Genomic DNA, 23,083 nt, shown 5'->3' on the forward strand with positions numbered 1-23,083 from the left:
GAATAACCACAAACACGCAGAACCACCCCCCCACACACACACGGAACCATAGCCTGGGTCAACATCTCACAGCAGCGAAGTCAGCCCCCATCACAGATGTTCTTATGGACTGAGAGTAACGTGGGGGGCGTGAACAGAGCCATCACGCTCAGAAAGACTGGCCATGCTCGAGCTGCCCCTGCAGTGGCCACTTTACCTTCCAGTTCTGAGATCATGGATTCATGTTTGTTTTTCAGCTTAGTCAGGTTTTTGGCCTTCTCCTCCTCCTCTGCCAGATTGGTTGTTAAATCGCTAATCCTCTCTTCCAGGAGTTTCCGCTCCTTTTGGGGGGGAAAAGAGAGACATGTGCTTAGCTTTTTTTTCCTTCCTTCAGAGATTGCACATGACAACCACATGCCGTCTACAGTCTAAAGTGATGAAGGGAGGGTTCTTTAGCATTTCTAGGAGCCAGCACAGCACGTAAAGACACCACCTGCGCCGCCATCACCCCCTGTCCAAGTGCTGGTTCCAACCCTGGTTGCTCAGCTTTTGATCCAGTTCCCTGCTAATGTGCCTGGGAAAGCAGTGAAAGATGGTCCAAGGGCTTAAGCCCTTGTCACCCATGAGTTTCCAGCTCCTGGTTTTGACCTGGCTCAACCCTGGCCACTGCAGCCATTTGGGGAGTGATGGAAGACATCTCTTTCTCCATCTCTCCTTTATTGTCACTTTGCCTTTTAACCAAATCAAGAAATCTTTAAAAAGTTTCCCAAATTGACCCTGTCTCAGTTTACTCTGTTCCTCTCCTTCCATGCTCAGCCCAGGGAGCATCTGCCATGGATCTTTTGCACAGTGGCCCAACCAGCTGGGGTGCTCTCCCACTCCCTAATTGCACCCCAGTCTTCAGGTTATCCCCCTTAAATGTCACCTCCTCCAGGAAGCCTTCCCTGTATACCTGTCCCCCCCACCTGGGTGTGGTACCCTGACACTGGGTGAACATTTCCTTAGACCCTTAATTACAGTGGTCATTAGTGGTCACTGGCTGATGCCCCCAGAGGATCAGTTCCACACACAGGAGCAGGGTCTCTCTCTACCACACATGCCCAGGACCCAGCATGGAGCCGGCTCACAGCAGGGGCCCAGCTACATTCAGCTCAAAGAACTAAGAGGAGTCCCTCCACTCCACCATGCCTAACACTAACAAGAGTTGCCAACATGTGACTGTGGCCTTGGCTCCAGCCTCACACACCTGCCCAAGCCCACACTCACTTTGGACAGCTTGTTGTTCTGATCGTCCATGACCAGGATGTCGTCTTCCAGTTTCTTGATCTTGGCCTCGGCCGTGACCTTCTCGAGTTGGAGCTTCTGCCTGGCGGCTTCCTCCTCCTCCAGCTGCTCTTCCAGGTCCTTAGGTGGGCAGGGGAAAAAAAGCCCAGTTTTGTGGGAGGCACAACTGCTGCCATCCAGGACCTCGAGGGCCAGCAGGTCCCCTCAAGACTGAGTGTGCCAGTGCCCTGCATGTTTCAGTCTCCTTCCCAGAGGAAGAAACCATAGACTCAGGAAAGTTCCCTTGCTTGATGGTGCCTTGTGGGGATGGTAGGCATCATGGGGCCAGGAGGCAGGGAGGTTCAAAGTCTTTGACCTGCTTTTCTTCCTAGGTGAGGTTAATACCCCTGTCCTGGAGTGTAGGTTGAGGAAACCTGAAGGAATGACTGGTGTGTAATGGCAGGCATTAGGCTATAGAAAGTATCCCAGCATCTCCCCCTTCATCCCCACTGTGGGGAGGGTCACTGCCATACGGTGAGGACACTCAGCAGCTCTTGAGACCTCAGTCCAGCAACTACGTGTGCATGCCACAGGAAGTGGATCACAGCCTGGACACATCCTCAGATGATGCAGCCCCAACCACCATTAGACTGCAACCTCATGGGAACCCTTGAGTCAGGGCCCAGTGCAGCCACTCTGAAAAATCCTGACTCTGTGGGATGGGTATTCACCAGTGAGCTGCTAAGCTTGGGACATTTTGTTATTATGCAGCCACCGCTAGCTAATACAAGGCCCCTGCATACAGCGTTTGAAGAAAAGGAGTTAGCCCATGAACACACAGAGTGGGCTCTCCAGGGCACCTGTGTTGAAACCCCAGCTCAAGTTCTGTCGTCCCAGGGAGACAGCGGCCCCCTCCAAGTCCTCTGTCTGATAGCAACAAGCACCACTGGCTGCCAGCACTGAGGCTAAAGCAATTTGCTACCCTCTGTGGGCGGCCCCTGCAGCTCCTTACCAGCATCTGCTGGGCCATCTTCTTCCTCTCTGCCTGTAGCTGCTGGCCCCGGTCTTCCTCCTCCTCCAGGCGGGCCTCCATCTCATGCAGGATTTCCTCCAGCTCCTGCTTCTTGGCTGCCAGCCGGACGCGCATCTCCTCGGCCTCTGCATACAGCTCTGTCTCGGCTTGCAGTTGTTCCTGCAGCAGGGTCTTCTCCTCGGACAGCTGCATGTGGCAAGAGAGGGGGCTGGTGAGTCACACGCTGGGGGCACCGGAAGCCAGAGGCATGCCCGCCGTCCAGGACGCTGCCTGTCCTTGGCAGTGCAGCCGTCCACAGCCCGCACCTGCGTGTGCTTCTGCTGCAGCTCCTGGAGCTCGCTCTCTGCCTTCTGCTGCCGCTCCTTGATCTTCTGCAGCTCATCCTCCTTGGCCTGCATCTCCTCCTCCTGCCGTGTCACCTGCAGCAGCGGCTTCACCTGTGCACACACAGTTAGCCCATCATTCACTTATTACTTTAATTACTTAGTTCATTTGAGACGCAAACAAAGACTTTCCATCTGCTGGTACACCCCCAGCTGCCCACCAGGTTCAGGGCTAGGCCAGCCCAAAGCCAGAAGCTGGGACTTCATTCCGGATCTTCCACGTGGGTGGCAGGGATCCAGTTACTAGAGCCATGGCTTGTTGCCTCCTAGTGTCTGCGTTAGCAGGAAGTTGGAATTGGGAATGGAGTTGGGTAGCAAACTCAGGCATGCTTATCAAACCCAGGTGTCTTAATTACTGGACCAAATGCCTGCCTCCATCATTGCTTTTGTAAGAGAGATATTCTTGTCCTAGATTAGATCGATGGCTCTAAGCCAGGGACCATTCTGGCCCTTGAGCTCCACTCAGGGCACATGGGGTAATGTCCAGACACATTGTTGGCTGTTGGTTGTTGGTTGTTACAGCTGGGGTGGGAATGTGGGTGCAGCCAGCATCCAGCAGGTGCAGGCTAGGGACGTTGCTCTCCATGCTAGGGATCTCCCATCCCAACACAGAATGAACAAGCTCCCAAAATTTATAATGGCAAGGTGGGGAAAACTCAGTAATGACAGAAATGGGTGCAAAACAAAGGAGAAAGACCCTCCCCATCAGCTCCATCATCACTGTCATCGGGAGAGACAGTTCCTGTTGGAAACCGATGCTGCCTTCTGCGAGAAAACGAAGACTCCCTCCTTACAGAAGTCACTGCTACCACTGCTTCCCTTTCCTTCCAGTCTTTTCTTAGATATCTTTATTTAATTTCAGGGTCACACTGCCTGGATGCCTACTCTGCTTTTCCAGCATAGCAGGACAGGACAAGGTATTTCCTGCCCAAGCTTATCACACCATGTCTGCATCTTGATTTTGAGATAGCCCTTGGTTTTGATGATGAAAATACAAACATTCCATGGATGAACACACTGCCTCTTGGGAGAAGCGTCCTGCGAGGCCTGATGCAGAGGTTTCACTGAGTAAACAGGACTTCCATGGACACCCTCAATTCCTGATTTGCTGTCAGTGGAGATGGTCTCCTCAGGACAGTCTCTGAGAATTTGGGTAAATGGAGACTGGCATTTCCAAAAAGCACCTCCCTGTGTCCTTCCACTGGCTGATTCATTCCCAGATCCTTGTTCCCAAGCCCTCGCTAAGCATTCATGTGGCTGATTCAGGTACTTGCTATTAGCAGAAGGGAAACCGTTTTTCAGCTCAGGGCCATTGGATATTTATTATAACATTCACAGGCCAGAGTTATCAATTGAAAAATTAGCCTACTATGGGGCCAGAGCCTGTGGCAAGATGGGTAAAGCTGCCACCTGTGGTGCCAGCACCCAATATGGGTACTAGTTTGAATCCTGGCTGCCCTCTTCCGATCAAGCTCCCTGCTAATGGACCTGGGAAAGCAGTGGAAGATGGCCTAAGTGCTTGGGCCCCTGCACTCATGGGAAAGACCTGGATGAAGCTCCTAGCTCCTGGTTTTGGATCTACCCAGCCTTGGTCGTTGTGGCCATTTGGGGAGTGAACCAGTGGGTGGAAGACCTCTCTCTCTGTAACTGTCTTTCAAATAATTTTTAAAAATTAACCTGCTATGGATTTATTCAACTTTGAGCCCCACCTACAGGTGCCTTGGCAGGGCCAGATCCAATGATGTCACAGACCAAATTATGAACCTGTGACTGCCTGGGTATTGTCTGCTGCCCCATGTGACTGGATCATTCATGTGTGTGAGGACCCTGGTGGCTGTGCCCTCCTGCACGCAGCAGACACTCGGGAAATGCTGCTGGGTAAAGAAGGCTTGTGCCAGTGGACAAGTTCAAGGGTCCTGCAGCCAAGCAGGCCTTTGTGCAAATGCCACGATGCAGACAGCCACACTGCAGCAACCAGCGCTTTTCCTTCACTGGCAAGAAAAGTGAGCGAGCGCTGATGTGAGCAAGGAGCAGGATGTCTCTCCAGAGAACCAGAACAGCCAAATCCCAAAGAGGGCTCCGCGTGCTCCCTTTACCAGGCATTCTTGGGGTGACAAGGTCAGCAAACCCAAGAACAGGCTAGCTGCTGCCAGGGGCTACCCAGGGGAAGTGGGTGTGGCTAGGAAATGGGTGTGGCCGTCCACTGACACTTTGACACTTTGGCCGTTCACTTGACAGCCACAGCTCTGGGACCCAAGTGCCAAAGAAGGAGGGGCTTTTTCCTTGCGTGCAAAGTTTGAGTACAGGCCTTCAGCTCACTCCTGCGTTGGCCTGCCTCCAGTGCCAAGTGAGCAGGGAGGAGCGTGGGAAGGGGTCCTGTGGCCGGCCCTGGGGTGACTCACCTTGGTGAAGAGGCGCCACCACTGCCAGTTCCGCAGCTTCAGGTAGGCGGCACAGTTCCTCTGGATCACCTTCATGGCCGTCAACTGCTGCTGCCGCTTGGCGAAGGCTCTGGGCAGAATGGAACAGGCCGTGAGCAGCCCTGACTGGCACCCAATGTGACTCACCCCACTGGCCATGGCACACTGAGCCTTGCCCAGGGTCATGCCATCTTCTCCTGAACCTCTGAGTATTGGCATGGATATATAAAAGTAGTTCAGAATGTTCGTGGAAAATTAGGTGGGTGGGAGCCAGTGTTGTGTCCTAGCAAGTTAAGATACTCCTTGGAATACCAGCATCCCATATGAGCACCAGTTTGCATTCTGGCTGTTCCATTTCCAATCCAGCTCCCTGCTAATGCACCTAGGAAACCAGTGCAGGATGGCCCAAATGCTCAGACCCCTGCTACCCATGTGGGAGACCCAGATGAAGTTCCTGGCTCCTGGTTTCAGCCTGGCCCAACCCTAGCTGTTGAGCTAGCAGGAGGATAATCTCTCTCTACTTGCTCTCCCTCTCTTTAATTTTGTCTTTTAAATAAGTAAATAGGGGTTAGTGCCATGACTCAACTGGCTTATCCTCCAGCTTGCAGCACTGGCATCCCATATGGGATAAGTTCATGACCCGGCTGCTCCACTTCCCATCCAGCTCTCTCCTTGTGACTTGGGAAGGCAGTGGAGGGCAGCCCAAAAGCCTTGGGACCTGCACCCATGTGGGAGACCCGGAGGAAGCTCCTGGCTCCTGGCTTTGGATCATCCTAATTCCAGCTATTGTGGCCATTTAGAGAGTGGACCAGTGAATGGAAGATCTTTTAAAAAAATTAAAATTATCCCAGTTATTCTGGAGACAGAAGGGTCAGCAACTGATAAGGACCCAACAATGAGGCCTAAGACTGGACCAAGAGCTGCCAGATCCAGCCTGAACTATCTCGGGTCTACTTGGTGTGGTTTACACCCAATAGGAATCTCCATGGGAGATAAATTATTTCTCTCATCTTCCAGGAGAGAAACGCAGGCCTCAGAGAGGGATGAACTGGTCCAAGGCTCCCAAGCGGCTAAGCAGGGCAGCCAGGAGAGGCTGCAGGTAATAGGCTTAATGTGTTCCCTGCCTGCACTCACTGGCACCTGCTACTTAGAGCTCAGGTACAGTGTTTCCTCCCCTGAAAGAGAAAGCTGTCATTCCCCCAGTAGTGATGTCATCTCAGAATCAAGCTCCCAGCCCCACCCCTGGCCTTGTGTGTTCCTTGCCCGTGTTGTGGGAAGGCTTTAGGATGTGGGGAACTGTCCTTACTTTCTGGCGAGGTAGCCGCGGCACATGGCCTGGAAGGCCATGATGACATCTGTGATTTTCAAATCCCGCTCCTCCTCGAGGTGGGCCAGCACACCCGTACGGAAGAAGATTTTGCTCTGCCCGATCCTGTACAAGTTGGGGTCCAGTTCCAGCGCTTTGATCTGCAAGGGGAGGAGGGAGGACATGAGTGCCTGTTTCTACCCGTGTGGCAGGTGAAGAAGTGTTTTTAAAGATGGGTGCCCACCCACACCTCCCACAGCACTCTGGGGCAGGCTGGGCTCACCATGAGAATGCAGGCCTGCTTTCCATCCATAAAGCCCTTGGGGATGGCATTTGCTGCTAGGATCTCGTAGCTGGAAGCAGGGGGCAGGAATCACGTCACGGTGCCATCTCTGCTCCCCGGTCCAGCCCCACTCCCCCATGGCCCCATGGCCCCATGGCCCTGTGGGCTCACCGCTGGCGGAACTCCTGGAAGACAATCCTGTTAGGGAAGCCCTGGCGGCAGATGCGGATGCCCTCCAGCACCCCGTTGCAGCGCAGCTGCTCCAGCACCAGAAACGCGTCCAGCTTGCCAGACTGTAGGAAGAAGGCGGAGACTTTGGGGTGGGCCCTGGGCCAGGGAGGGAGAGGCACAGGGGAGGGACCAGACCAGGTATAGCCCTGCCTATCCTCTCTAGGCTTCCAGCTCCTTCCTCAGGTCCTGTTTGGCCCATGACCTCTTTGCATGTGACAAGAACATCTGCTGGCTGGACACAGGGACTGCTTCTATGTCAGTCCCTCTCCCTCACTTCCTGTCTGCCATCCATCCCACAGCCCCTACCTCCGACCTCTCTCCATAGCCATTGTCTCTCCCACCCATTCACTCACCTCCTGCCTGCACGACCCACCTGGTCGTCCACCTCCAGTCTTGGCTCACCCCTCCATCCCATGGCTTGGTCTAAGATGTTAATCTGACCCTCTTTCATCCCTGCTTCAGCCCCCTCACTCCCACACATACAATGTGGGGTGGGCCCTGGGCCAGGGAGTCGGTCATACAGAAAGAAGGCCAAGCTCTAGCCAACACACGAGGAGCTCATGACCTGATCCCTGCCTCACTCTGCCCCAGTCCCTACCTCACACCATCACATGCCGGCCATAGGAAACAGCCTGCCTAGCTTTGCCTGCCTGGACCATTTCTCACATCTGCACTTGTCCAGCCTCAGTCGTCTGCCCAGAATATCCTTACTGTGCACACCCCATCACCCTCCACTTTACCAAATGGATGTGCGCTCATCCTTACAGTTCATGTTCTGGGGAAAGTTTGCTCTGAGCTCAGGCTGGGGAGGGGCCTGGCTCTTTGGAGTTTTCCTATTAACTCTGTCCCAGCACTGGACCATCCAGACCTCAACACAGCCAACATTAACTCAGATGGACACCTTGGCTGGGCCATTCCCTGTTGGGGCTGTCCTGGGCATTGCAGGGTGTTTAGCAGCAGCCCTGGCTTCTCCATACCTATTGCCAAAAGCACACATGACTCTCAGTTGTGACAAATAAAAAAACATCTCCAGAGACAACCCAATGTCCCCCAACTGGAAACACCCAAACAATTACAGGTGACCACCACACCACATCCAACACCAAGCACTGGGAACAGATTGCAGCCCAGCAAAGTTTTCATGGCATCAAGCAAGGGTGAGCTGCTTCACAGTGGGTAAACCTAAGGAACACAGTCCCTTCCTCCCTTGCCTTCCCCTCCACCAGAGATGGGGAATGGGATGGGTCCCTGGCTGATGGAATCCTCAGGGTGTGCAGGGCAGGGGTGGGGAGGCCAAGGTCAGACACCCTCCCTGCCCTACCCCTGCAGCCCAGCTGGTCCTTGGGGCCTCACCCTCTTCTCGTGGTTGGGGATGATACAGCGCACGAAGTTGGGTGTGGTATTGCGCAGTGTGGTCATCAGCTTGCCCAGCTGCTCCTTGTACAGCTGCCCCACGGTGCGGAACATGCCCTTCTTGGTCTTGGAGGAGCTGGGCAGAGAGCTCTCCGTCATCTTGGCCATCTGGTCCAGCCCCACGATGCGGTCCACTGCAGGGCACATCAAGAGTGGCATCATTTCTTTGCATCCAGCAGGCCAGAGGTGACCACCCATGCTGGGGGTCATGGGCGAGGGAGGGCTTTGGCTAGTTCCCCTTGATAGACATCATCCAATGTTCCTTCCTCTGCTGGCCTGTAGTGACACCTGCAGTGGTAGGGATGGAAGCTTCACGGGGGTGGGCTTCCAAGTCTATCTGGGAACACCTGAGAGTGTCTGGCGGGGGCAGGGGGACAAAGAACCAATTCCCTCTGCTACCATCACAGAGCTCTGGGAGTCAGGCCTGCTCTGGCTGCTCCTCACCAAGGAGCCTTGGCTTGGTGCCATACTGTGCCTCAGTTTCCCCCTTTTCAAAACAGAGATGACCATAGCAAGTTAAGCTGGTGACGTGCTTGCCTTCCCACCAGCCCCAAATCCTTCCTACTATGTGCCAGGGACACATCATGACACATGGATATCCCCTGGGTGCCTGACAGAAGAAGACAGGCTGTGATTGGGCCAGTGCTGGACAGTGCAGGAAATGAAGTATGCTAAGAGGAAGGGAGCAGAGTGAAGAGAGAAAGCGGGGGCTTCCTAGGGTAAAGTCAGGGTGCAGGGACTATCTGCTGGGTTAATCTTTGAGCAGAGACCAGGGAGGAAGCCACACATTAGTGCACACTGCTAATGATGATGATATGACCATCATCATCATCACCAAGATCCTTGGTCTTTCAGAATGACAGATTTCACCAGCCCAGCAGGTGTATCACCTGCCCATCCCAACCCTCTTGGTCTCGGGTGGCCAATTCTGCCCCCTTGGACCCCATGAAGTTCCATGTCTTTAGCTCTCGGCTTGGCTGTCTCTCCCACAAGCCTGTGGGGCTTCTCATGAGTTCCAGGTAGACCCAGGCTCAGGAAATGCTGCACAGCTGGCCTCTCAGAACCAGGGAGGCAAGTGCCTTGGCGCCAAGTCCACAGGCTCTGTGCTGTGGGCACTGAGAGGCACAGTCGCCTATGCCTTGGCTTGCAAAGGGAACCAAACGAGGTGTCCAGAGCAGCAGCCCCAGCAGTACCCGGTAGCTTTGGGGGAATGTAGATTCCCAGGACCTCCTAGGTCTACCAGCCCAGAACCAGGGGTTGCTGGAAGAGATGGCAGACTTGGGAACTCAGCCCTCCAGCTCAGAGCAGTTTCTGGGGACAGAGAGGGCCTTACCATCCTTCCACAAATCAGCCACAAACTTGTCGGAGGAGGCATTGAGGAGGGAGGTCACATTGTCATTCAGGGGGTCCATGTTCTTGGTCAGCCAGGCACTCGCGTTGTAGTCCACCTGCCAAGGACCAGCCCACAGGTCAGACACCCTCTTCTCTGCTGGAAGTCAAGGTCAGGGCCAAGTGCTCCCACTCCCCTCCCAGGTCTTCTGAGGTCAGAGTGGAAGGGCCATCAGTGGCTGCTGCTATGAGACCCCAGAGACACAGCAAGCACGACCCCCAAGGGCAGTCTTTCCCAAAGCCCTGCACTCAGCGAGGCAGCAGCAAAGCAAGCCCCATGCAATGTCTAAGTTAGAACAGCGGCCCAGGAGGGATGTAGCTGCAGCCACATGCCCTCCTCCCACAGCTAAAAATCTCCCCTCTGGGCAGGTGAAGGCAGTGGTCTAGTGCCTGCATCCACTTTGCAGTGCCTGGAGTTGAGGTCCAGCTCCGGCTCCTGACTCCAGCTTCCTGCCAATGCGCACTTTGGCAAGTAGAAGTGATAGCTTAAGTAACCTGCTCCCTTCAGCCCTCTGGGAAGATCTGAACTGAGTTGTCGGCTCTCCCAGTTTCATCCTCTGCCCCCTACTGCAGGCATCTGGGCAATGAGCCAGAGGACAGGAGCACTTGATCTCGCAAATAAATGTTTTTACAAAATTGAAAATTCAGCTGGATGGCAATCCTAGTTTAACATAGATTCCTATTCTCTGATGGATATAATTTTTATAACCTGGAAATTTTGATACATGAATGCACAGAAAATGACATATCACTCTTCTTAAATTACTGAAGTGCTGATCATGCCCAGAGTCTTGATTTTATTATGACTCTAAAGCAAAACGAGGCAGTGAGGTGACTCTGTGTGCTTAGAGGACCTGGGTATGGTGTAGGAGTTGGAAACTTTTTTTTTTTTTCAGTGCACGACCCAGGCAGCTAACACTTCCAGCTTGGCGAGCCATGCAAGAGCCTCTACCAGCACTCCTCTCTGCAAAGCAGCCCCAGGAAGCTGGGCATGGCACTGTTCCAATAAAACTGTATTTACAAAAGCAAACTGGGGGCCTAGATTTGGCCTATGGGCTGGTGGATTGTCAGTGGAGAGCTGGGCAGGGGTTGGTAGAATACTCCAGTTCTGCAAGCCAGACTAAGCTGTGACTCTGTGTGTTATCCGGGTCCCCAGGGCGTCACAGGGAAGGGTTCTGGACATCCCAGAAAAGACGTGATGGTAACGACAAGGATGACAATCTTTGCAGAACCCAAGTGGGTGGTCTGTTGGTCACCCTGTCCCAGTTTACTTTCCTGCTACATTCCCAAGGCGTTAGTGTAAGAAAGGGCAGCGTGCCCGGGATTTATTACAGAGGTGAGGTTGTATCCCTTAAGATTCTGTGACGAATCTGGGCCAAGCTGGCCCAGAGGTTCAGCCACTCCCAAGCAGCCCCTGCTCTGAGCAGAGAGCCGACTCATCCCCTAGAGCAGAGAGCCGACTGGGCCCAGGGCTGGTACCTTCCCAGCGTAATGGATGATGGAGAACTCTGTCTTGTCCTTGAGCTGCTTGGGCTTCTGGAACTTGGGGTGGTTACCCTGCTCTGAGCACAGCTTTTCTACAAAAGACTTATCCGTGGCCTTGGGGAACCAGCACTCTTCGTCCAGCAGGGCCAGCACACCTGGAGGGTTGTTCTGTGGGAGACAAGCAGAGCAGAGTTCTGGTGAGGTGGGCTCTCCGTGAAACAGGAACCTAGCAAACAGTGATGCTAGAACCACCTCTGCCCAAACATGGACCTAGGCTCCCAAGCCCTCTGCCCCATCTATCCTCACATGACAAAGTAGGGGCCAACCACAACATGCTATTGTTGCTGCCCCCTTGTGGGCAACATGCACACAACAGCTCACAGATATTTATAGTTCTTGCTCTACCTTTTGTCGACTCATTAGAATTGTTCGTTTGAGAGGCAGAGAAAGACAGATCTCCTCAGCTGGCTCCCTCACCATACAATCATAATTCCAGGGCTGGGCCAGGCTGAAGCTGGCAACTGGGAACTCTGATCTAAGTCTCCCATGTGGGTGGCAGGATCCCCAGTCACTTGCTGGGGAAGTGTGCATAGGGACAGTGTGGTGTGTGGGGTCCAGGGGTCAGCTAAGGGCAGGCCCCACACATGTGTGAGTGTGACATGACCCCTTCTGCATGTCAGGGCGGAGGGGTGAGGGGTTCCTCACCGGTCGCTCAATGAGCTCGATGCAGGGCTGCAGGTCCAGCCCAAAGTCGATGAAGTTCCACTCGATGCCCTCGCGCTGGTACTCCTCTTGCTCCAGGATGAACATGGTGTGGTTGAAGAGCTGCTGCAGCTTCTCGTTGGTGTAGTTGATGCACAGCTGCTCGAAGGAGTTCACCTGGGAACACAAGACAAGGTGTAGGCTGAGCACATCTGGAGGAGGTCACAGGCTGGGAGCCCTGGGGTGGAAGGTGGGCCGCGCAGATTGACCAGGAAGGGGCCTCCCACGGGGCATGTGGACCCCACAGCCTGGACATCCTTCCCACGAGAGCATGCTCTGCCATCTTGGCACCCAAGTGCGGCTTGGGCTCCGGCAAATGCTGCCTAGAATTCACTATGGCTGGCAAGGCTGCCACAGGTCCTACGGCCTACACACCCCTGTCAGAAGGAAGCTTGTGCCCTGCATTTGCAAAGTCACCTGTGCATAACCTTGTAAGGCTTGTTCCCCTACCCGGTCACAGGTGTGGAAGCTGAGGCTGAAGTGAAACATCATTACAGAGAGCTAAGAGCACATTGCAAGGTCCCTGGCGACTGTACCTCAAAGATCTCAAACCCAGCAATGTCCAGGATCCCCAGGAAGGAAGCCCCTTGCCGATGGGTCTTGTCCAGGGCTTTGTTCACACGGGTGAGGATCCAGCGGAAAAGGCGCTCATAAGTGGCTTTGGCCAAAGCCTCTATGGCAAAATCGGCCTGCAGCAGGGGAGCAAGGGGACATGGTTATTCCCAGCACACTGCACTTGCCCCACGTTCTTGTACCTCCGTGACCTATTGTCCATGCTGAAATAATAAACAAACAAAGGAAATGACACCATGTCCACAGACAACAGGAAAGTGCAGATGGAGGTGGGGAAGGCAAGCCCTAAGGAGCGAACGTGGGGATAATGAAAGGGTTCCTGCTTCGTTTCTGAGGTCACTTAGACATAGTCAGTCCTCTGGAAAAGGACACAGTCATTTCCACAGAGAAGTCTCCGAGATCAAATCTGGGGCCTACAGCTAAGAGATCAAGATAAGGTCACAAAGGAAGAGAAGCTGCTGTTTCTGGGTGGGAGTGGCGTGCTCAAAGCCCAACGTGGGACTGGATGTAGATGGAATACAGAGGTGGAATGGTGGGTGGGTGGGTGGGCAAATGGACAGTTGGGGAGATATCCAAGTGTGTGGGTGGACAGATGGTTGAGTGGATGGAAGGGTGAGTGGACAGCTGACTAGACACACAAGTGTGACAAGTATGTGGGTGGACAGATGGCTGGATGGATGGGTAAGTGAATAATTGGCTGGATAAACCACAAATGTAAGGATGGACCGATGGTGGGGTGGATAGATGCACAGGTGAGTGGATGGATGGATGGACGGATGGACAGACAGATGGACAGACGGACAGATGGACAAATGACTGACAGATGGAAAAATGAAGTTCAGTGGGGTGGGTGGATGAGTGTGTGAGCGAATAGATGGCTGAGTAGGCAGCCAGATGGCTGGTGGGTAAGTGTGTGGAAGGCTGGATTTGTGGGTAACTAACATACAGAAGAGACTTCAGAAACAAATGGCAAGTACATCATTACCTGTTCTTTCGTTTGAGCTTTCTGTACCACATCCCGGCCAACCTTGATACGTGGGGTCAGAATGGATCTGGTGAAGTCTGTCACGTTAATTCCCATGAGGTGGCAAACTTTCTGGGCAGCTGCACGGAGAAGAGAGGCTCGTGAGTGCAGCACAAAAGAGGAGATACAGCGAGGAAGGTGCATGGCCCGGGATGCTTGTGGTCCGTGTATGCACTGGCTCTTTGGGGGGAACGTGGAGGTTGATGTTGCGAACATAGCACGCAGGGATCCTAAAAAGAGCCGTCTTGGCCGACTTCTCCCCTTCATGTTCTACTAAGAGGCAGTGAAGGGGGTGGGCTGCTGATGTGTTCTTATGAGGGGCTTAGGGTCAGATCGCTCTGGACCTTGCCTCTCTTTCCCATTCAAGTCCTGTGACTTTGAGCAAGCTCTCTAATCAGATGAAGTTATGTCTTCCTTAGCTGTTTAAAGCTCTTGGCAACCTTGCTGGGTTGTCAACAAGGTTAAGCAAGTAGAAGGGTGTAAAATGCTGAGAGGTAGCGTGAGTTCTGTGTGGATCCGCTCACCCACTCTAGGACATGTGTTGCAGCAGTGTTGGTAGGAGCAAATCGCTGGAAGCAATCTAGGTGTCCTCTCAAGCAGGAGCAAACACACTGTGAGGCTTTTGTAAGATGGAGTATTATCCCACACTGATCCCCTTTCCTCACTCTCCCTATCCATCCCTGGCTCTCAGCTGGGGACATTCTTGGCTGTCACACTAGAGGGCGCTACTGCTGAGAAACGGGCTAGACAACGGTGAGGATTGGGTGGAACAAAACCACGCTGCAGTCTGATGCCGATAGTGCGGTGTGATTTACATCAATTCTGAACAGCACATCCTAGACAAAGCCACAGCCTAGGAGCACGTTGTTGGGTCACATGTATGAGCATACAGAAGTTGGCTGGGAGAGGACACAAGGAAAGGACACTCATGGCTACCGGGCACAGATCCGGACAGGAGAAAAGGACCAGCTGGGCAAACAAAGCACATCCATGTTATCGCCACCATTTTATTTCCTTTAAAAGACAAAGAAATAGAATATGTTCCTGGCTATCTATTCTAGATAAGGGCTTTGTGGACTGTCATAGAATCGCATCGATTTCTGTATTTAAATGGATATATTTTTAAAAATCAGTTCATTTGCCTCTTCCCTATCAGGAAGATGAGGGCTGCCCCATGGCTGGCTTGTGTAAGACACAGGATAAGGACAGAGGGTTCGGGATTTTTTTTTTCTCAACCCCCTTTAAGGGAGCTGCTCACTCCTTTTCTTTCCCTGAGGGCTGGTCCTGGGAGGGAGGACTCCGTGCCCTTTGTGGTATAATGGGTGGGTTCTAGCAAGCTGGCAGAAGCGCCATAATGGACAACTGTGCAGCACTGGAGGACAATTTACGCAAGCACACACTCCGTGATGTTTACACAATCACAAAACGCACCAGCAACTCGCTCAGACACGTAGCTGCACAGCCTGGGGCAGGCGGACGACTGGAAAGTGGAGTTCTCTCAGTTCAGCCATAGCCAGCCTGGTGCCAGCCAGGCAACTGCCCCCAGACACCTACGGCCAAGGTGGCTGACGGGCACTGCAGCTAAGAAAGATGCTACTTAGGACTCCTGCTTCTCGTAGCAGGGCAGCTGGTTCAAGTCCCATTCCACATCCCGTTCTGGCTTTCTGCTCAAGTGCATCCTGGGAGGCAGCAACTAATGAGTAAAGTCCTTGGGTCCCTGCCACCCAGTGGGAAATCTGGATGGAATTCCTGGGAGTAAAGCAGCTAGTGGAATAGCTCTGTTTCTCTCTGTGTGTCTCTCAAAAATAAGTAAAAATAAGCCATTTAGAAAAAAAAAAGTCTTCTTTAGGGTAAGAGTGTCAGATTGAGGGAGAAAAACAGAAAACGTCCAGTTGAGCTTGAACGATCAGAACAACAAGGACACTTCCTACTATGATTACAACTAAAATATTATATCAAGCTTACTTACGAGTGCCTGGAGCCTGGCACGGTAACCTAGTGGCTCAAATTTTTGCCTTGCATGCGAAATTTTCACCTTGCAGTCCCATATGGGCACTGGTTTGTGTCCCGGCTGCTCTACTTCCCTTCCAAGCTCCCTGCTTGTGTCCTGGGAAAGCAGTCGAAGACAGCCCAAATCCTCGGGACACTGCACCCGCGTGGAGACCAGAAGAAGCTCCCGGCTCCTGGCGTCAGATCAGCTCAGCTCTGGCCGTTCCAACCAGTGGATGGAAGATCTTTGTCTTTGTCTCTCCTCACTGTAAATCTGACTTTCAGTGACTTTTTTTTTTTAAGTGCCTGCTGTTCATCTGAAATTCACATTGAACTGCCTTTGATCTGACAGTGAAACTGGTTCTGCTTCCCCAGCACGCACACAGCATAACAAAGCTGCTGTGTTGCTGTCTGCTGTGTCCCCAGGCCTGGCATCTATGCTCACGCACACTCTACCTAACACAACAGGCAAGAAGAGGACGTTGCAAGAGACCAGCCTTCTGTCCGATCTCAAGCTACAATACATCTCCACACCCTGAGTCTAGTAGCTTTCCTCTGCTGAGTCTTCAGCAGTAACGTTTGAAGGAAGAGAACAGTCGGGGCTATAACCAGAGGCTGTTAACATTCCAGAGAAGCCACGATCCTCACTTACCCACGGGGGTTTCATCTCAAGACCCCCTTCCCCTTCCAGCGGGAAGCACCGAGTGCTCCGTAGGCCATGGTGTTTTCTGACACATACATGCCGGAGACAAGGTTGAATTCCTAGATGGGGCCCCGCAGGAGAGGAGCGGGACTCAACAAGACAGCCATAACCGCATCCCGTAATGAGGTCACGTGAGTGTGGCCTCTTGCTCTCCCTCTCAGAATGCCTTATTATGAGAGTCTGTTGTGAGTCTGGTGGCTGATAACAGTAACTGGGTCCATGGAAAGCAAAACAAACAAACAAACAAACAAACAAAACAAACCACCACAGACAAGGAGGACTCCAACACGGCCATGACCCTGCCTCCAGCCCCCACCTCCAGAGCCATCAGTTAGAGGGGAGAGCGACAGGTACCCGTGTTGTCAGGCATGGATGCCTGGTCTGTGTTTCTCTCCTTCTTGAAGACGATGTTTCCGAGCTGCAGCACCGAGGACACCACCTTCAGCACAGCTGTGGGAGGCAGAGAGGTGTGCGTCAGATGTCAGCCCCAGCTCGGGACCACAGGCACCTCGGAGAGCAGTGAGCCCCACCACCAACCCCCTGCTCACGCAGGACAGAACCCCGGGCCGGGGAACAGAGTCCTTCCACGTGGATGCCATGAGGCTACGGGCTACCAGGGACTACCATGTTCATTTACATACAGAGGAAGTTTTATTGGAACAGAACACAGCCACCCCTACTCATTTACATAACATCTCTAGCTGTTGGCACGCCACAGGAGTAAAACTGAGCAACCATCATGAGGTGCCCAGTCTAAAATACTATCAGCCTTCTAGAAAATGTTTGTCAACTGCCACTAGACAACAGAGAAAATGACTCATTGACATCCACCGACACCCAAACTAATGGATCTCAAAGACTTGGATGCTGGATGCAAATGTCGACATACTGGGCATGTCAATTTATAGAAAGTTCCAGAACAGGAAAATCTAACATACATGTCTAGAAGTCAGGAGAGTGATTGTCCTGAACTGAGGGAAGCTTCTGGAAGGTGTACAGCTGGCAAGTGCAGAGAGGAGCAGAAATCCAGCCTGGCTGGAGCAGGGTTCCTAACGACCCCCAGTGGTACCAGAACCACAAAACCAGGTCTCCTAGCCAGCCCTGAAACTTACACAGCTGCTCCTCTTCATTGAAGCCCATGATGGACATGGCCTCCAGCGTCTCCTGAAACATCTCATCGTCCTGGGCGGCGGGGATGGGCACAAAGCCGTTGGACAGGAAGGTGTAGTTGTTGAAGCCCTCCAGCAGCAGGTCGTCTGGAAGAAAGGGAGGAGGGCTTGGAGCTTGAGCCTGGACCTTCAGAATTCCCGTCCCCTCCCTGAGGTCTGGGCGGTTGGAACCCATCCTGTAAATGGCCTCCACAGCCGTCACAATGCCCAGAGACAGTGGTGCAGGTTGGGCACTGCTCCAGGGGGCCCAGGAGCCGAAACCCCTGGGTGGGCTCTGCTGGCTAAGCCACGACTCCTGATACCGGGTGGCATCCACCCGGAAGACAGGATTGCATTTATCTCAAATGCCCCAAGGCTCCCTGCCTGCAGCCGCAAAACTGTCTGAAGAGGTAGTTTGCTTTTTACTCACTCACTTTTTACATTCTTATCCAAATGGTGCATGTATATGAATTTTCAAAAGGAATTATTACCAAAAAATTTTTTTTAAAAATTTTAAAAAGTCGGGGCCAGCACTATGGTATAGGAGCCTGATCTATCATCTGCAGTGCTGTAACCCCACAAAGATACCAGTTCGAGTCCTGGGTGCTTCACTTCCAATCCAGCTCTGCTAACGATCTCAGAAAGCAGAGAAGGATGGTACAAGCACTCGGCCCCTGCACTCGTGTGGGAGATCCGGAAGAAGCTCCAGACTCCTGGCTTCAGACTGGCTCAGCTCTGGTTGTCGCAATCATCTGGGGAGTGATTCAGCAGATCCAAGATTCTCTCTCTCCCTCCTTCTCTCTAACTGCCTTTCAAATAAGGATAAGCAAATCTTAAAAAAAAAAATTATTGCCCCTCCAAAAACACACAAACAAAAAAAATTGCCTGTCATAAGCCTCCTCTAACTTCTATCTTAAACTGCTGTGTAAGCTGATTCTTCCAGAAGTTACCACAATCTCTACATATATAATGACATGTATTAAGCTATTTCTGAATGTTGAGTTTAGACGTTATCTACAGACTCCCTGATACAGTAGAAGAAAATTTAGCTCTCCCACATCCCACAGCACCTTCATGTCCTCCGGCCATTCCTGCTTGAAGCAGGAGATGGGGCGTCTATTGGGGTTGCTTGTCTTTGTAAATCAAATTGTATGGAAACATCCCCATTTCCTTGTCTGCTTTCTGCATTGCTAAAGTGGCAGAACTAAATCACTATAGCCAACACCGGGGATATGGACCCCTAAGCTTACAGCCACATCTGGTCCTTTCGTCAAGCTCCTGGCCAACTGTTTGTTGCTACTGCGACGTCTAGCAGAGGCTGCTGTCTGTAACATCAGATGCGTCATTCTGTTTCTCGTGCCCCCTTCACTTTTCAAGTGTCCTTTCCCAAATGAGCCTCTGATGGGGCTGAAGTCGATGACCCTTTCAGAAAGCCAGACACATTTCTTTAGAAACAGAGTGCTTTTGTGGGTCATATGCCTTGGTAGCTGCTTCGGAAGCGTGAGGCTCAACCGATTCCAGACTCCGTTGAAGTCAAACTGTGGGATTAAGTGAAACACCCCGACATGAGCCCCAAGGCTGTGGGTCTTTGCTGAGACGTCCTTGGCACAGGACAAACTGACAAGCATCTGATTTTCTCCAACAAACTGCCCTCTCTTCTCAGTGTGACCATCAGGAATCGAAATGGCTCTGCGGAATTTTAGTTGTCAACCTTCTCCTTGTGCAATTTCAGGGGAACCAGACACCCCACACAGAACTAAATCCCCTCACCAGACAACCACACCATTGACTGGGGTGCCCGGCAGAGGCAGGAGGGAGCCCAAGATTCCCCCTGCCCTCACCCCCCGGGGTCATGGCAGAGCGTCCCATTCTCTAACTGCCACCACATGCGCTGGTGGACGACAATATTTGCACACCAGCTTACACTCCAAATCGCCCCACCTCAAATTGGATGTGGCTGCCTTCCCAGCTCCATGGAGATTTCAGTAACGACACTGCCCCACCCCCTAGTGGCAGAGCGCTGCAATACACCACATCACTCACCCCCACCCATTTCAAAACCAACTCAACCAATCCTGAGCTGCAGAAGGGACAGGCGGAAAGCGAGCCTTATTCCCGCAACATTTGAGATGTGGACTTGGGACTAGAAGACCGACGTGTTCCCTGGTCCACCATTTCTTACAAGATTTGTATCTTCTATGAAGACCCTATAAGGGCTACCTCCAAGTCTCTTTTAAAAATCTGTGCAGCGAGGGGCCAGCACACACACGGTAGGTGTGCAGTCAACGAGAAGAACGAAGCCACATTCACTCACTGATGAGGAGGACATGTGCACCTGCCACCCAAGTCCTCCATCACCCAACCACAGATCCTGGCTTAAGGGAAGGCTGAAGTCCCGCGCCTCCCAGCCTTGCCACTCACTTCTCATCTTCTCCTTGGCCCCAGCGATCAGGTAGTAAAAGATGTGAAAGGTCCTCTCGTCCCGGGCTTGGCGGATGGCTCGAGATTTCTCCAGCAGATCTGGTTTGGGAGGAGTTAAGGACTCTGGGGGTGCTGGGGATGTGTTTGCTAACATCCACCTTCCCCTGGGCACCCCACTCCCATGTCCATCAAGCCAAGGCCTGTGAGAGGCTCCTTGGAGTGCTTTGGAGAACCACAGAGCTGGGAAGAGGCGGTGAATCACTCAGGCTCCTGTCACAGGTCTGTCCCCAGGACCAGTGATCTTGAACTTCAGCCATCACCCCAGGTGGATAAACGGGACCACTGGGTGTTGTTGGCAGTCCCCCAGCTCAGAAGGAAGTGAGGAGAACAGAGCCAGAAAGAAAAGCATAAAGTGAGTCAAGCACCCCACGAAGAAGGGTGGTGGTAGGGTGGCAGGGTGGTCATGGCCAAGGGCTGTATCCCCAGCACCATCAGCAGCTCCTGTTCTTAAAAACTAAGAAGCGCCAGGGGCGTGCAGAGGCCCAGGAACCTGGTGGTGGAACATAAATGGGACAGTAGGCAGGCCGGTCTGGGTCTCATTGGGTTAGCTGACTGAGCCCCCAAAGCAACTAACAGCTTGGGCCATCAGAGCCCCAAACAGCCCATGCTCGGATTTCGCACTGCACCTCCCTGACGGCTTGAGCAAAGCCAAGAACCTGGGCTCTGCCCCCCAGGGCAGGAGGCAGCAGGGCCCAGGATGGCCAAAGAAGGTCTTCCTAAGGAGTGTGGGGCCATGCTGAGTCCCAGCAAGACCATGGCTTTTGGAGGACGCAGGAGAGGGCAGAGGCTTGTTGCCACACCTGGGACTCAGCTTTAAACAGAAAAGGAAGAACTGAAATGCATGTGCAGGGACCAGGTTTGTGCAATCATTGTTCCCCAAAGACCTGCTGCTGAGGGTCAGTCAGAAAGGCACCCAAGGGCCTGCAGAGAGGATGGGTGTGGCTCACAGGTCTTTCCTGGGTCCCCTGAGGCTCCAGACAGGATGACTGTGGTTAAGGAGGGCTAGCCCCAGCAGTGTGCTCAAAGGATACAGGTCTCGATGTTGGCGCCCACAATGTAACCGGTGACATCGAAGTTGATACGGATGAACTTGCCCTGGCAATGGGAGAACAGGTCATGGTGTGCCACCCGGCCCCATCCTGTGCCCTCTGCCCCTTCTTCAGCGAGAGTGGGGAGCCCTGGTGAGGAGGGCACGTGGCCTTGTCAGAAGAAACCCTATCTGCTCATCTCTGCCATTCCCACGCCCTGGGAGCAAAATGGGCACTTGCAAAACTTTCACAGATGAACTCTGTTTGGGACTTGCAATGACTTCCTGCCCTGCAGGGCTCTGTCCATTTTAAAGGCTGGAAAACTGAGGCTGGGAGAGGCTTTGCCTGTGACACCTGCTCCCAAGAGGTTGAGCCAAGAGGAGGGCAGGTGGGTGGGAGACTGGGTGGGGCTTCTCCCTTGATGTCGCCCTTTACTCCAGAGACATGAAAGAAACAATGTGGAAATAGTGGTCTTGCCCACTTTCCTGTAGCCTTGAACCTTTCTAACTATGTAACGATTATCAAAACTATAATAAAAAATGGAAAAAAAAAAGAGGAGAGGGCACAGCCAATGGCTGGGGAGATGCTTACAGTCCCCTGTATTGGGACCTATCAGCTACTTCTGGGTCCAGAGGTAAGTGACTGATTCTTCTACTGTGCCCATGCTGAGATGCTGAAATGTGTATTTCTATCATGAATTTTCTTTCTCCTTCCGATTCTAACCAGGGCATTGTGCTGACACGCAGCAAGCTGAACTGTGCAGGAAGTAACATCATCTATGACTAATGTCACTGGACTTCCTTGGCCTCAAGCACCTTTGTCCCTCAGTCTCCCCTTGCACATGCTGGACAGAGGGGTGAAGACACCAGGGTTCCACAGCTTCTCCAGACACTGTCCCCCACTCCTCCAGCCCTGTGCCACAAGGCCCCGGCTACTTACAAAGCGCGAGGAGTTGTCATTCTTGACCGTCTTGGCGTTGCCAAAGGCCTCCAGGATGGGGTTTGCTTGCAGAAGCTGCTTTTCCAGCTCCCCCTAAAATCCATCCACAGCCCGGTTATTGGAGAAAGTAACGCAGGTGTTGGGCACTCTGCCCTCCATCTGTGTGGGCTCTCCTGCCTCCTTCCCTCTCCTTAGGCTGGGGAACATCAAGAGACAAGCAACCAGCCAAACCTTTTGCAAGCTAGGATGTGTGTTCCCTAGGAAGGTTCCTTTTTTTTCAAAAAGCAAGGCCTGCTCCTCTAGGCGGTGTCACTGCTGCTCAATGCGCATCTCCAGGGTCGTTACTCCCATAGCAGCAAATGCGGCCCCACGGGAACTGTACAGTGTAAAACCTGCCCTGCTGTGCCGCTCCTGACTAACAAGTAGCTTGCCACAAGCAAAACCACAGCTTTTCACCTGCTTGAGCCATACATATATACACACGTACATATATATATATATTTACAGTCACCACTTTTCCTTCCTCAGGATTGGTTTTCTCACGTCTCCTGTAGAAGACAAGTAAGGGAGACACAAAACCCGCTGGGAATTCTTTCCCATGGCTGCAAAGCTTCGAAGCCGGCTGCCTGAGCTCCATTCAGCAGGGGAAATGAGGCTTTCTGCACACAGCTCGCTGGCGCCCTCTGCAGGAGATTCTGTGCACTAATCATGGCAAGGAAGGGCCAACCAGGTTGTCTTGCGGGGAAAGCCTTGAGCCCTGGGATGCAGAGGGCAGATGCAGCCTGGTTCCTCCTACCCCCCCGCCTCCCTGGGAAGCCCTGGATTCTCCGATTTTCACACTCTGACCTGCCTGCTTTTGTTTTTCCATGCTCCAGGGCAGTGGGGTTGGGTGGGCAAAGCATCTAGCAGGAGGGAAGATTAGGCGGGCCCAGGCGAAGACACAGCAGAGGCCGAGGTGGGACCTCCGTGCCAGTCACAGCTGGCACTACCCTACCTGGGACTTGTGAATATGCACATTGAGAGCCACAGGGAAGGTAAGTGAAGCATGGCTCGTTACCAATACAGCCTTGGGCTCCATTTACTCACTTGCCCAAAGGCACCTCTCTTTCCAGCTGGCGGTTCTAGCAGATGTCCTCTCAGGAGAACTTAAAACCATGAGGACCTGGCCCAAGCTCCTCACTTAACAGGTGACACAGTCCAGAGAGGCTTAATCAAGGTCACACAGGAGCAGACCCCAGCTAGGAAGCCAGC

General features: G+C 52.9%; 1 protein-coding gene across 3 annotated transcripts in view; it reads right to left on the reverse strand.

Moving 5' to 3' along the window:
* The window catches only part of MYH11 (myosin heavy chain 11), a 69,476-nt gene that overhangs the window by 18,026 nt on the left and 28,367 nt on the right, over nt 1-23,083 (reverse strand). For all 3 annotated transcript variants that reach the window (XM_040973252.1, XM_040973251.1, XM_040973253.1), the window contains 19 exons: nt 21,833-21,925; nt 20,897-20,960; nt 19,806-19,904; nt 17,349-17,492; nt 16,591-16,686; nt 13,506-13,624; nt 12,484-12,636; nt 11,891-12,064; nt 11,180-11,353; nt 9,645-9,759; nt 8,252-8,445; nt 6,839-6,960; nt 6,668-6,737; nt 6,385-6,545; nt 5,061-5,169; nt 2,581-2,712; nt 2,255-2,461; nt 1,246-1,383; nt 197-320 (listed from right to left, as the gene is read on the reverse strand). In XM_040973252.1, the coding sequence (XP_040829186.1) occupies nt 197-320; nt 1,246-1,383; nt 2,255-2,461; nt 2,581-2,712; nt 5,061-5,169; nt 6,385-6,545; nt 6,668-6,737; nt 6,839-6,960; nt 8,252-8,445; nt 9,645-9,759; nt 11,180-11,353; nt 11,891-12,064; nt 12,484-12,636; nt 13,506-13,624; nt 16,591-16,686; nt 17,349-17,492; nt 19,806-19,904; nt 20,897-20,960; nt 21,833-21,925 (2,488 nt within the window). The remainder of the gene's footprint in view (nt 1-196; nt 321-1,245; nt 1,384-2,254; nt 2,462-2,580; nt 2,713-5,060; nt 5,170-6,384; nt 6,546-6,667; nt 6,738-6,838; nt 6,961-8,251; nt 8,446-9,644; nt 9,760-11,179; nt 11,354-11,890; nt 12,065-12,483; nt 12,637-13,505; nt 13,625-16,590; nt 16,687-17,348; nt 17,493-19,805; nt 19,905-20,896; nt 20,961-21,832; nt 21,926-23,083) is intronic.

The sequence above is a fragment of the Ochotona curzoniae genome, unplaced genomic scaffold (assembly GCF_017591425.1).
Source record: "Ochotona curzoniae isolate NIBS_2020 unplaced genomic scaffold, NIBS_Ocur_1.0 contig_2321, whole genome shotgun sequence".
Lineage (NCBI taxonomy): Eukaryota > Metazoa > Chordata > Mammalia > Lagomorpha > Ochotonidae > Ochotona > Ochotona curzoniae.